This window comes from Ochotona princeps, chromosome 25, assembly GCF_030435755.1.
Source record: "Ochotona princeps isolate mOchPri1 chromosome 25, mOchPri1.hap1, whole genome shotgun sequence".
Lineage (NCBI taxonomy): Eukaryota > Metazoa > Chordata > Mammalia > Lagomorpha > Ochotonidae > Ochotona > Ochotona princeps.
Window position 1 is genome coordinate 4,808,414 of NC_080856.1, and position 13,300 is coordinate 4,821,713.

The 13,300-nt window shown below is 41.6% G+C and overlaps 1 protein-coding gene across 2 annotated transcripts in view; it reads left to right on the forward strand.

Annotated features, from left to right (window-relative positions):
* ZNF800 (zinc finger protein 800) overlaps positions 1–13,300 on the forward strand; it is a 44,753-nt gene that overhangs the window by 7,593 nt on the left and 23,860 nt on the right. For both annotated transcript variants that reach the window (XM_058681252.1, XM_004592499.3), the window contains exons 2-3: positions 62–157; positions 10,492–10,635. In XM_058681252.1, the coding sequence (XP_058537235.1) occupies positions 62–157; positions 10,492–10,635 (240 nt within the window). The remainder of the gene's footprint in view (positions 1–61; positions 158–10,491; positions 10,636–13,300) is intronic.

The window sequence follows — 13,300 nt, forward strand, 5'->3', positions numbered from 1 at the left end:
ATAAATGATTTCAATAACCCTTCTCTTGTGGGGTTGGGGTGGGTATTTGTCTTCCATGTAGTTTATATCCTGGAGCCTGGAGATCCTCCTTTGTTACAGCAGCCACTACAGACATCCAAGTCTGGTATTCAACAAATAATTGAATGCTTTCGATCAGGTATGAATATTTTAGGATTGTATTTTTCAATTTTCAAACAGTAGAAGTCTTTAGATATAATTTAAAGTATATATGTTGATTTTGTTGGAACTTTTTGATTGTTATATTTTTAGAAAGTGGATGAATAAGCATTGACTTGGTCTGGAAATTACTTTTTACTCCATAGTATATATTGAAAATGAAAGAATTAGTTTAGCAGAATAGAAATCCATTAGGTGTATGTGTGGGAAGAGCTCTTCCTGCTAAAAGTCCGGTCTTAGGTTTTGATGTGTTCTTTGAAAATGTAGTACCTTTCCTGGGTTTCTGTAAGCTGGCACTGTAGACTGCCCATCAGATGTCACTGTCCTAGGGGGTCATCACCTTTGGGTGACACAGCCTGTCTCTACTGGAGTTTCTGGAGTTTCATTGTCATTAATAGAATATAATATTAGAAAAAAGATACATTTTAGTCCTCATGTCCTAATATGTATTTGTTTAGCTTTACCTATTATAAGAATTGGTTTTGTACTGTATTTGTGTGGTTGCAACCCAGTGCTTTATTTATTTATTTTAAAGATTCATTTATTTATTTATTTTTAAAAGATTTATTATTATTGGAAAGCCGGATATACAGAGAGGAGGAGAGACAGGAAGATCTTCCATCCGATGATTCACTCCCCAAGTGAGCTGCAACGGGCCGGTGCGCGCCGATCCGAAGCTGGGAACCAGGAACTGCTTCCAGGTCTCTCACGCGGGTGCAGTGTCCCAAAGCCTTGGTCCGTCCTCGACTGCCTTCCCAGGCCACAAGCAGGGAGCTGGATGGGAAGTGGAGCTGCCGGGATTAGAACCGGCGCCCATATGGGATCCCGGGGCGTTCAAGGCGAGGACTTTAGCCGCTAGGCCACGCTGCCGGGCCCAAGATTCATTTATTTTTATTGGAAAGTCAGATATACAGAGAGGAGAGACGGAGGAAGAGCTTCTGTCCGCTGATTCACTCCCCAAGTGGCCACAGTGGCCGGAACTGATCTGAAGCCAGGAGCCCGGAGCTTCTTCCGGGTCTCCCGTGCAGGTGCATGGTCCCAAGGCTTTGGACTATCCTCTACTGTTATCCCAGGCACAAGTAGGGAGCTGGATGGAAAGTGGAGCAACCAAGATTAAAACTGGCACCCATATGGGATCCTGGCACATGCAGGTGAGGGCTTTAGCCACCAGGCTATCATGCTGAGCCCTCAATAATTCTTAAAAAAAAAAATAACAACAAGTAAATCATTTAAAGTATAAACATAAACAAGTATGAAATTACATAATTTCAGATTACTCATCATAATATTGCTTCTTTAACTAGGCAATAAGTGGCAAATAAAATAAACCTAATCAAAATTATACTAAGAAAATGATGTCTTTAAATATTTGATTTCCAAAATTAAAGGACAAGGAATGTGGAGACAACATCCTATAAAAAGCGTATTGTCTTTTTAAATAGTTCCAGGATCTGTGGCTAAGCCTCGGGTAACTTGTTCATCAAATCTCACTAGAATAAAGTGAAACAGTATGAAAGAATCATATTAGTGCCGAACTGCAAATTTTAGGGAGAAAATCTACAGCAAGTAATGAGAGTGAATGTAAAAAAAGCTGGAGCCTCATATCCGTGTCATTACAGAATGTCTGTATCATAAAAATAGGGAAAATCCAAAAGCAAGTCATTCTTCTGGAATTCTAGAAACACACTGTCCCTGCAAGCACAAGTTTAACTATATTTATTTATTTATTTTATTTTATTTTATTTTATTTTATTTTATTTTATTTTTTTAGATTTATTCATTTTATTACAGCCAGATATACAGAGAGGAGGAGAGACAGAGAGGAAGATCTTCCGTCCGATGACTCACTCCCCAAGTGAGCCACAACGGGCCGGTACGCGCCGATCCGAAGCCGGGAACCAGGAACCTCTTCCAGGTCTCCCACGCGGGTGCAGTGTCCCAAAGCCTTGGGCCGTCCTCAACTGCTTTCCCAGGCCACAAGCAGGGAGCTGGATGGGAAGTGGAGCTGCCGGAATTAGAACCGGCGCCCATATGGGATCCCGGGGCTTTCAAGGCGAGGACTTTAGCCGCTAGGCCACGCTGCCGGGCCCGTTTAACTATATTTAAACAGAATTTTACCTACTGATGCATTACTGTTAACCAAGGAGAATTGTCCAAAGCAAGAAGAAATAAGTACTCAAAAATAGTGTATGTATCATCATCTACCGTAATGATAGGTACTGGTGCACAGTAAATACTAAATTAAATATACATAGAAATGATACTATGCGTACTGTAGATGAAAGTCTAAGAAACAAATGTTGGGAGGTAAAAGAATTTTAGTTTATATTAAGGAACACCTATATTCCTAAATACATGCCTTTTTAAGAGTTAAAAGCAAGGGCCTGGTGTAGTAGCCTAGTGCTAAATCTTCGCCTTGCATCCATCAGGATCCCATATGGGTGCCGGTTCCTGTCCCTGCTGCCCCACTTCCCATCCAGCTCCCTGCTTGTGGCCTGGGAAAGCAGTTGAGAATGGACGAAAGCCTTTGGACCTTTCACCTGCGTGGGAGACCTGGAAGCAGCTCCTGGCTCCCAACTTCAGATCAGCTCAGCTCTGGCCATTGCGGCCACTTGGAGAGTGAATCAGTGGACGGAAGATCTTTCCTCTCTGTTTCCCCTTCTCTCCATAAATCTGACTTTCTGATTAAATCTTATGATAAAAAGAATTATTGAGAGACAGGGAGAGGTGCAGAGAAGTCTTCAGTTTGCTGGTTTATTCCCCAGATGTATGCAGCATCCAGCCCTGGGCTGGTTTTAAGCCCGGAGCTTCATCTAGGTTTCCCCGCTGGGTGACAGGGACCAGTCACTGGGGCTGCCTTTCACTGCTTTTCCTAGGCCGTTAGCAGGGAACTGGCTTTCACTGTGACCGCCTGCTAAGGGTGTAAGCGACCTGGAGTTAGATCCTGTCTAAGCTGTAAGCTCACAGATGGCTTCTCCGCGGAGAGTTGACTCATTTTTCAGTTCTCCACCAACTGCATACATGTTCTACTGATTACCACTTCTAACCCATTTCCTTTGCTTTGTACTTCAGATTTTTGTTTCATATTGTTTTCTTGGCTTTAAATTACAAGTTAAGCATACTGTCTGCTTGATTCTTAATTAAATGGGTTTTTCTTTTTGGAATAGGTGACATGGGCCTGTGACTTGAAAAGGTAGTAAGGTTCAAAGGGAATACAGTGCAAAGGAGTTGTTAGAGTTCTGTCACTCAGCTCATCTTTGTTCAGGCAGCCGTGCTGCCTGGCTGTGTGTCTTGTTCCAGAAACCTGTGTGTGTACACACACAGAGGACTTCAAAACGTGTATGTGAAACACAAGTAAAATACAGGTTTATCTTGGAGTGAAAGTATGTGAAACCCACGCGTAGTGTTTCCACGGTACCTGTCTTCCAGGAGGCTTCTGAAGGGTGCTTCTCCTGTAGTGTGTAGGTAGCAGACTGTCCCTTCTTGCGGACCTCTGCCGAACACGGTAGATTGGACTGGAGTTACACTTGAGTCGGTAGGTGGAGCTCTCCTTCTCGGAGGTCTGTGAGAGCAGCTGTGTGCTGGGTAGGTCAGCCCTGGCTGCTGATGCTGCTGGCTGTGCCTGCCCTGGGGGAATCTGCCCTCGGCCATGTTCAGCCTTCAGGATCACGTCTGTTACTGTGTCTTCAGTTATTGTTTTCCTCAAGTTTTATTTTGTTTGTAACTTTTGAAAATTTTTAAAATTTTACGATTCAATTCCATAGGCTCTGGATTTCCCTTACCCCCTGTCCAGGTTTCCTCCCCCGCCCCCGAGTTCCCTTATATTATTACAGTAGTATAGTCCTTCATAAGCAGTTGTAAGTCCATCATTCTGCTGTTTAAGTGTGTCCTGACGTTGTGGGTATGGACAGTGGCAGAGAGTCCAGCATCCTATTGTCAAGTATAGTTAACAGTTCCATGGAGAGTCCATCTTTGATCTGGAAGTAGAGATGCATACTCTCTATATCACTGTCGCTATACAGCCCCTTAAATGAAGAGCCATAAAACAAAATCAACAGCAGGAATAACGTTTAAAAAATTACAGTGCCATGAAGTTAAATGACATGCAACGGAGTGACCAATGTGTCACTGAAGAAATGAAAAAGAAAGTAAAAAACCTTCTTGGAGAAAATGATGCTACCTTATGAACTACGAGTCAGTGAAGAAATAAACTTTTGAAGAAATGAAAATAAAAGCAAAATATAAACAAATATAAAAACCCATCAGTTGCAGCAAAAACAGTGCTGAAAGGGCTATTGATCTTATTTTTTCTTTCTTTCTCTTTAAACCCCCCCAAAACCAAAACAAAATTTTAAAGAATAAATGAAAGATGTGCCATTTTTAGGTGTTAACTATCTTTTAGATATTTATTTTTATCAAAAGATATACAGAGAGGACAGTTTCAGTATAGTAATTTGATTTTCTTAAATTACTTGCTTTATGTTTTTGAGTTCGTGCAGGGGTCAGAGATGCTGGGGCTGTGGGCCATGTAAGGCCTTCGAAATCATTTGGTCTGTGGCTGCCAAGTCTGTTGCACGAGGGGCTTGAAATTCAGTAAATCTGTAGCAGGCGAATTCTTTTTAAAAGTTGCTGATTTTGTATGGCCCATGAATGACATTATAAATGTCCAAATGACCGTTGGCAGAAAAGTTTTCCCACCCTAAGATGGATGGTATTAGGAGTTCCCTTCAGGAGCTTTTTGATGAGAAACAAATTTGCTTACACTGTTGGGTTAGATGTCACAGTGAGCAGCTAGTCTGAGGAAGAATGAGCTCAGCTGAGTCCGCAGTGGCCAGGTGCTGTTTGTATTGATCACCTGTGTGTATAAACATGGGGGATATGCGTTACCCTTTGAGGGTTGTGTTTTGGTTTTGTTTTAGTATACTGACCGGTGGTGTTGGCGTCATGGTATGTGGAATGTGGGGTGTCCCATGAAGGTGCTAGTCTGAGTCCTGGCTGTTCCAGTTCCCATTCAGCGCCATGCTGCTGACTGGGAAGAGCAGTGACAGATGACCCAAGTGTTTGGGCCCCTGTTACCCACACGGGACACATCCGATCATGCTCCTGGCACCCTCCTGGGTCAGTGCTGGCAGTTCAGGCACTTGGGGAGTGAACTAGCGGGTGGAAGATCCAGCTCTCTCTCGCCGTCTCTCCCTCTTTGTGTAACCCTGACTTTGAAATAAATCATCACTATAAAGATACTGTCTGGTGGTCCAGGTAAGCAATAGTAGTGACTTATAAGATAATTTAAAAACCTAAGGCAAGAAAGTAATAGAAGAAAAGGTATAATTGTGAGGAAGACAGCGCGAATCTGTTTCTCAGGATCAGGAGGTGTGGAAGAACGATGTTATCTGATGATTATATCTGTCTCGGACGATAGGAACTTGTAGTTAGGCACGGTTAGTTGGCTATGGCTAATTTTAAATGAGCAGAACAATCAGAATGATAGCTGATTGTTAGTAAAATGATTATATCCTTATGGACAAACATAAAACTTTTGCTTAATTTATTTTTAATTATTTCATCTTGGAAAGGAAGGTTTGCTTTGTTTTGTTTCTTTGTTAAAGACTTGATAGGAGAGCCGGGGAGAGCAACTTGCCTGTCCCCACCATCTGTTGGTTCACCTTACATGGCTGCGAAGGCCCAAGGCTGACGCTGGAGCCGGGCCAGGAGCTCCATCGGAGTCTCCTTTGTGCAGCAGGAAGGTAATCACGGGAACCCCTGTGGCTGCCTTCCAGGCTCTGCAGGTGTTGGCGTGGGGTTGAACCCATGCACTCAGCCAGCCTGGAAACCATGAGGACACGTGCCTGCCTTGGAAACTTTAAATGGTGGTTGAGAGCAGCAAAGGAAAAAATTGTTGGGTTTTATAGAAATTTGTATTTGAGGGTAAGACAGTTCCTTTTTCTCATTTGTAAAATGTATTAGAATTAGAAAATCTTTTAAGACAGTTTTGAACTCCCCTGTTTATTTCACATAGATTGTTACAAATCTGTTTTTAGAGAAGACTTTCTTGAACAGAGTACTCCTGTGTGTCATTTGTCCTGAGGGCTGGGAGTACAATGTGGATATCAAAGATAAGACTGTGTTCTCCTGGATTTCCAATTTAATATGTATACAGAAAAATAATTGGTTAGAAGGGATGGGGATGAACTAGTTCAGATGTACAGATCATATGGGCGTATACTTGAAGGGTTTTTAAAAGCAGAAAGTGCCAGATAATTTTCCTTGTACCTTTAGATTTGAAGAGTTACCAAAGGGAGGGCGAGTGAGGTGGCCGGGGGATGCACATATGTATAAATGAAGCCTGCAGAGTGAGGGAGAAGGAGGTATGGGTGTAGTCTGCAGAAGTGAGGGGAACTTGGTGTGTCTATAGCTGTGTGTGTGTCTGCGTATTGAGGGGAAGCATTTGTGATTGATGACTGATAGAGACAGGTAAGCTTTAGGTGTTTATTCATAGTAAATGGATACTTCTTACGGGATGCAACTCTGTGACTGGCTGAGAACGAGCTTGGTGATGTCCTGGAAAGCCCTCTGCGTGGCAGTGTCCCGGCCAGGGGAAGGCAGGAGAGCCATCGCCTGTAACCGTGCGGCTGCCTGCTCCGTGCTTCTCTCAGGTGCCTGCCTGGCCAGCTGCATGCTCTGCGTTACACTTTGCTAGCTGGCCTACTGCTGGGGGTGGAGAAAATAAGAAAAGAATAAGGTTTTGTGTATGATAGGGTTGAGAGAATCTGGTAAATAAGGAGAGCATCTACTTTATGGCGATTTGTACTCTTGGCAGCTTTTTTTGTGTATAACTTGTGGTTTACTATAACATGGTTTAAATTGGCTACCATGTACTTTGTATTTAAATCTTCAATTAACCCTAGTTCATGTTATTTCTGTGTTCTTCAATATTGAATGATTAGTTTTAAAGACAAAATTCAATCTGCAGTCTGGGTGCAGCAGGCTTACAGAATCAGTGTGCAGAATTTCTTCTGTTCCCACTGGCGTTGATACAGTTGCTTTCCTATATTTTTTCCAGTAAAAATTCAAGTGCATGATTTAAGTTTTCTGGGACTTAGGTTTACATTTTCTTTTCTTTCTTTACTTAAAAAAAAAGATTTATTTACTTTTATTGGAAAAGCAAATTTCTAGAGAGGGAAAGACGGGGAGAAAGATCCTCCATCTGCTGGTTAGCTCACCAGATGGCCACAACGGGCTGGAGCTGAGCTGACCCAGAGCCAGGAGCCAGGAGGTAGGAGCTTCTGCTGGGTTCCCCCTTGAAGGTACAGGGTCCCAAGGCCTTGAGCCATCCTCTGCTGCTCTCCCAGGCCACAGGCTGGGAGCTGGATGGGAAGCGGAGCAGCAGGGACATGAACTGGTGCCCACAGAGGATGCCGGCACTTGCAGGCAGAGGCTTAGCCTGTGAGCCGTGCCGGCCTACTTGTCCCTTGTTCCTTCACTCCTCCTTCACTGCTTGCTTCCTTGCTTCCTCTCCCTCCCTCCTTTCCTGTTTAGGTGTTTATTTACTTGAAAGGCAGAGTTACAGAGAATGTGAGGAGAGATCTTCTGTCTTTTGCTCACTGTCTTGAGGGTTGTAATGGCCAGAGCCGAGCTGATGTGAAGCTAGTGTGCCAGCGACTCAAGTACTTGGGCCATCTTCCTTCCCCCCTTCTGGGCACTTTATCAGAATGGAGTGGCTGGGACTCAAACTGATAGCCCTATGGGACACTGTTACTTGCAGGTGGTGACTTAACGAGCTGTGCCACAGTGCTGGCCCCTCATTTTATAATTCTTCAAGATGAGTTTTACCTCCTTATGTTATACAAACTAGGTAAACCAAAGTGCAGAGATTGCATAGCTGTTTAAGATAATATCAGATTTGGAATCTGACAATGAAGGTCTGAGAAATGGTTATCTTTTGCAGTGGAACTTTGAGGGCTGACCTGTCTTAAAAATAATAATATGGTGCACTCTAAAAATATCTTATAAGTGTACTACAACTGATTGAATAATTTGATTGAAATATTTTTATAGACCCTACTGTATACTACTAAGAGAACTAATTGTTGGGCCCGGCACAGTGGCCTAGTGGCTAAAGTCCTCGCCTTGAATGCCCTGGGATTCCACATGGGCGCCAGTTCTAATCCTGGTGGCTCCACTTCCTGTCCAGCTTCCTGCCTGTGGCCTGGGAAAGCAGCCGAGGACGGCCCAATGCTTTGGGATCCTGCACCTGCGTGGGAGACCTGGAGGAGGTTCCGGGCTCCTGGCTTTGGATTGGTACAGCACCGGCCTGTTGTGCTCATTTGTGGAGTGAATCATCAGATGGAAAATCTTCCTCTCTGTCTGTCCGCCTCTCTGTATATCTGATTTTGTGATAAAAAAAAAAGAGAGAGCGAGCGAGCTAATTGTAAAATTTGTGGGTATTTTCAGGGCAATTAGGTTATTTTTTTATGTCAGTATTTACTTTTTTAAAATATGAGGCTTATTTATATATTATTTGAGAGAGTTAGTGACAGAGAGGTGTTCCAGTCCCTGGTTCACTCCCAAAGTGGCTGCAGTGGCCAGCACAGAGGCAAGGCTGAAGCCAGGCTAGGGTTTTTTTTTTTTTAAATAAAGTGGGAATTTATTCATTTATATCACACACACATACACATAAACATGTACATCTGAAGTTATATTTGCCCTGTGAATTCCAGAATCAGGTTATGTGTATAAGATAGGAGCCCAAAATGGAGAGTTCTCTCTGGTACGTGTCTGTTGTGAAATGATTCTGGCCAAGGTTTCTAAGGCTCTGCAGCCAGCTAGTAGTTCGGGAAAAAAAGGGAACCAAGAAGTAACAACTGTTTAAAAACCTTCATCTAGAGGTGACACAAATAATTTCTACTCATATTATATATGTGAATGGTGTAGACATGCAACGTCAGGTATTTTCGCAGCACTGCAGTGGGGAACAGCAGTCATTGGTTGGGCAGTTGCTTTCCAGAGGTGGTTACAACTCTGTGCCATTAAAATGAGGATTGTGAATTTTGAGTATGGTTAGCCATATGGTATAATTTTGAATAGTTTGGGATTCCCCTCCCCCCAATACGCACCCCCCCGGCTCCTTTTCCCCATATTGTCACACAGTGGGTTTTGTCAGTGGATAGCAGGGCCCAAGCATTTGGGCCGTCTTTTCCTTGCTGTTCCTTGGCAGCCAGCCTGAACAGGAAGAGGAGCCAGTGTGGATGTTGGTGTTGCAAATAGCTATGCCACAACACTGGCACTCCATTGTCTTTTTCTTTTTCTAACTTGAGGAAACTAAAGGCACATTTAAGAACACAGTGCGGATCAATTTTATCAAGTTGCTTATATTAAAAACCTGTGGAAAGTAGTGTAAGAAAAATCTTTGATGTATATTTTGTTCCTGGTGGATTAGATTACTGTTGTCACTCTTTCTACCTTTTGATCTTTGATCATGAAGCTTGGATTCACTGATTGGCTAGCATTTCTTCAGCAAATCCCGATTGAGCGTTATCAGAGCTGAACTGGGTGAGATCGTCTGTGGAGTTTCTAATAATCTAGTAAAGAAGACAGACAGTATAGCAGTAATCACATCAGTGCTTAATTAATTGCAGCTGTATTAAATGTTTTATGGGAGACAGACTTTGAATAAGCAAATCAAAATGATCTCTTAATACAAAGCTTCCCTCCAATAGCACTAAATATCCATAATCTCATATTGGCCCAGAACCTAAAGTAATTGAAGCAGAATTTAAGGAAACAATATGGGGAGTCCTACGATAAGCTTAACGTTCTTCAAGGAATTGAGGGAATATGTTTGGAAATCTTGTTTACTTCCTAATGTGGAGAGGGGCTGGCTGAGCTGGCCAAGGAGCTTCACAGGAAGGGTAGATGCCATTTCCTGCCCTTCTCCAGATCCGTTACGGGGACGTTAATGCACCTTTACTGCTGCTTTTTGTTGTAAGGTTCAACTGGATGTCACAACCACTACCTGGGGGTGTCCCAGGAATCAATTGGTTGAAATAAAAAAAAATCATTCTTAGCTGTCCTAGTTTGCATCGATTGTAGCTTTTTTGCTTAGGACTTAGTTTATATTTAGAACTTAGTTCTGAAGGTGGTGTGGTAGAAGTTGGCTAAGCTGGGATTCTGTCCTGATAGAATAACTGCTTATGGATTGTCGGCCGTGGCTCCCCAGCCTCAGTGCATGTGAACATTCCGTCGGCCGTGGCTCCCCAGCCTCAGTGCATGTGAACATTCCCTTTTGTGTTAAATTTTCCTATGTTTTTTCCTCAGGAACTAAACAGCTGAAGCATATTTTGTTAAAAGATGTGGACACTATTTTTGAATGCAAATTATGTCGCAGTCTCTTCAGAGGATTACCAAATTTAATTACACATAAAAAATTCTACTGCCCACCAAGCTTGCAGATGGATGACAGTAAGTTTTATTAGTATATTCATTTGTGCCTTTTATTGCTAAGTATTGTTATACTGTGATTATATATTTGCATTATGGTAATATCAATATTATAGTAATTTTATAATGGAGAACAGAATGAAATACTTAATGTGGTGCACAGTTTCATAGATACTTTCATAGATACTTTTTATGTGACTTTGTTTGAAAGGAAGATTTACAGAGCGAGCGAAAGAGGGAGTGAGCGTCCATCTACTCACTGCCTGAGCAGTTGACGATGGCCAGCTCTGGGCTGGTGGGGGTCGGAGCCTGGAGTGTCCTCTGGGTTGGCCCAGCCCTTATGACACATACTTCCTTAACAGGCTTTTTTTTTTAAACCTGACTTTTCCTAAAGATACTGTTCAGATTAGATATATGAGTATATTTATTTGTATTTTGTATGAACGTACTAAATATTATTTTTAAATGAATGAAACCTCTGTGGAAAAAGATGGGGTTTTCTTGAAACACCAGAAATAGACTTGCCATATGATCTGGCAAAACCACTATGTGGTATAAACCCAAAAGACATAAAGTCACTTTTAACATAAAGGTACCTGCTCTAGCAAGCTTATAGGAGTGATGTTCAGTACCCAAAATATGGAATTAACCACAGTATCCATCATCAGATGAATGGATTAAGAAGATGTGTGTGTACACACACATATACATACAATGGAATATTATACAGCTAGTAAAAATGAAAATCTGTCGTTTGCAGCGAAATGGTTGGGATGAGAGGACATGCTATTGAAACAGGCCAGAGTATGTGTTATCCCTTATGCGGAAGTTAAATTTTAAAAATAAAAAAGAAGTAACTGTGTTAGTTTTGGTGAAGAAATAGTGTTTCCTGAAGCTTTGTTTTAAATTTTTGTCAAGCAGATTTATAGGAATTATGTGCTACTGTAGTTTGAGTGAGTGAAGTTGAGTATCTTCTCACTTGAGCATTTTTGATCAAGCCCTTGCCTGGTTACCTGCTGCTCTGCAGTCTTTCTACTCTTTGTTTCTTGAACTCTGTTTAATGGAACCATAAAGCCTTGGATTACACAATAAATGATATATACATTATCTCAAAAAAAAAAAAAAAAGAGGAATAAATGCTTGCTGAGACAAAAAATACTTACCCAAGCCATATGGAAGATTTTTTTCTTCTCTTAATTGTCTTTGGTATTCCATTTGTAAGGCAGGGACACATGCCTTAGCAGGAAGCTGGAGTTGGGGGTGGAACTGGGACTTGAACTGGGCACTGTGGTGGTGAGATGCCCGTGTGCCAGGCAGCTTTGGATCGGACAGAGCTTAGACCAGATGTGATCTCTGGAGTTCTCTCTAAATAAGAAGGCCAGAAGTGAAGAGCAAAGAAAGAGTATATTGATTGTATTGCTTCAGAATGATAGAAAACATGAAGTAATCTTTATTAATATTCTGTGCGTTTTTCTGTGTCTTGATTTGAAGATTAGATTTGTTCTCAGTGAAGTTTGGGTCTCTATTAGATACTAGATTGTGTCTAACTTCCGATAGGAGATTACTTTTAGAATGAGGCAAGTAGCTCACTATTACTGAATTGATGTCCTGCGCCTGCAGGATTAAGTTAGTAGAATACAGGGTAGTGTTTTTGGGGCTTTATGGAATTAATTAATGTTCCTTAAAATATTTTCATAATAAGTCACATATTTCTTGTTCAGGAATTTAGCTCTTTGTGGACTTAAATATAAAACTTATTTTGTCATTCTGGTAACCATGTGGATTTTAAAGAAGATTTGTTTATTTTTCTTGGAAAGTCAAATTTGCAGAGAGAAGGACACAAAGAGAATGATTTCCATCTGCTGATTCACTCCCCATGTGGCTGCAACAGCCAGGGCCGAGCTGATCTGGAGCCAGGAGAGGCTCAGCTCCGGCTTAGGGATTGAACCAGTGGATGGAAGATCTTCCTCTCTGTCTCTCCTCTCTGTATATTTGTCTTTCCATTAAAAATAAACAAATCTTTAAAAAAAAAATGCTAAGAAGACTAGAAGAGCTATCATGAACCATTTCTTGATACCTGAATACATAGATTAAGTTGTGGTATTTTTCTAGTTGGATTTTAGGGTGTTAAATGGAAATATAACCTATACTAGCTTTGTTATAGTAGGATATTTGGATACTTATTTTTCAAGCAAATAAAGCTTGCTCTACTTTTAGAAGAAATTTAATAGTTTCTAGCCAGTTGTTTTAATAAAACACAGTGTCCTGCTGAAGACATATAACAGGACTAGGTTTATCAAGTATTTTTCTATTCATGTTTCTGTAACTGTTTACAACCTTATTAGCTTTCTCATTTCCCTAAGAGAGTCAGATGTTCCCACATGACTAGCTTAGATTAATTCTTGTAGATTGAGTTGATTGAAATGCTATCATTTTTTAATTTTATTTTTTAATAATGATTACATAGTGCATCAGTATGGGAAGGATTCAGGTTTAGGGAAAATTGGGTGTACTCAGTGCTTCCAAATTTGTTATTTCTTCTTCTTGTTCCTGGGGGAAGGGGAGAGTCAAAGGGGGAATCCACTCATGACTTTCCATGCATCCTAGTACCAGGTGTGAGGAATTGCCACCTCATATCAACCCAGAATCTCCGTGTGGACATACCCCGAGGGTTTTGCCCAGGTGG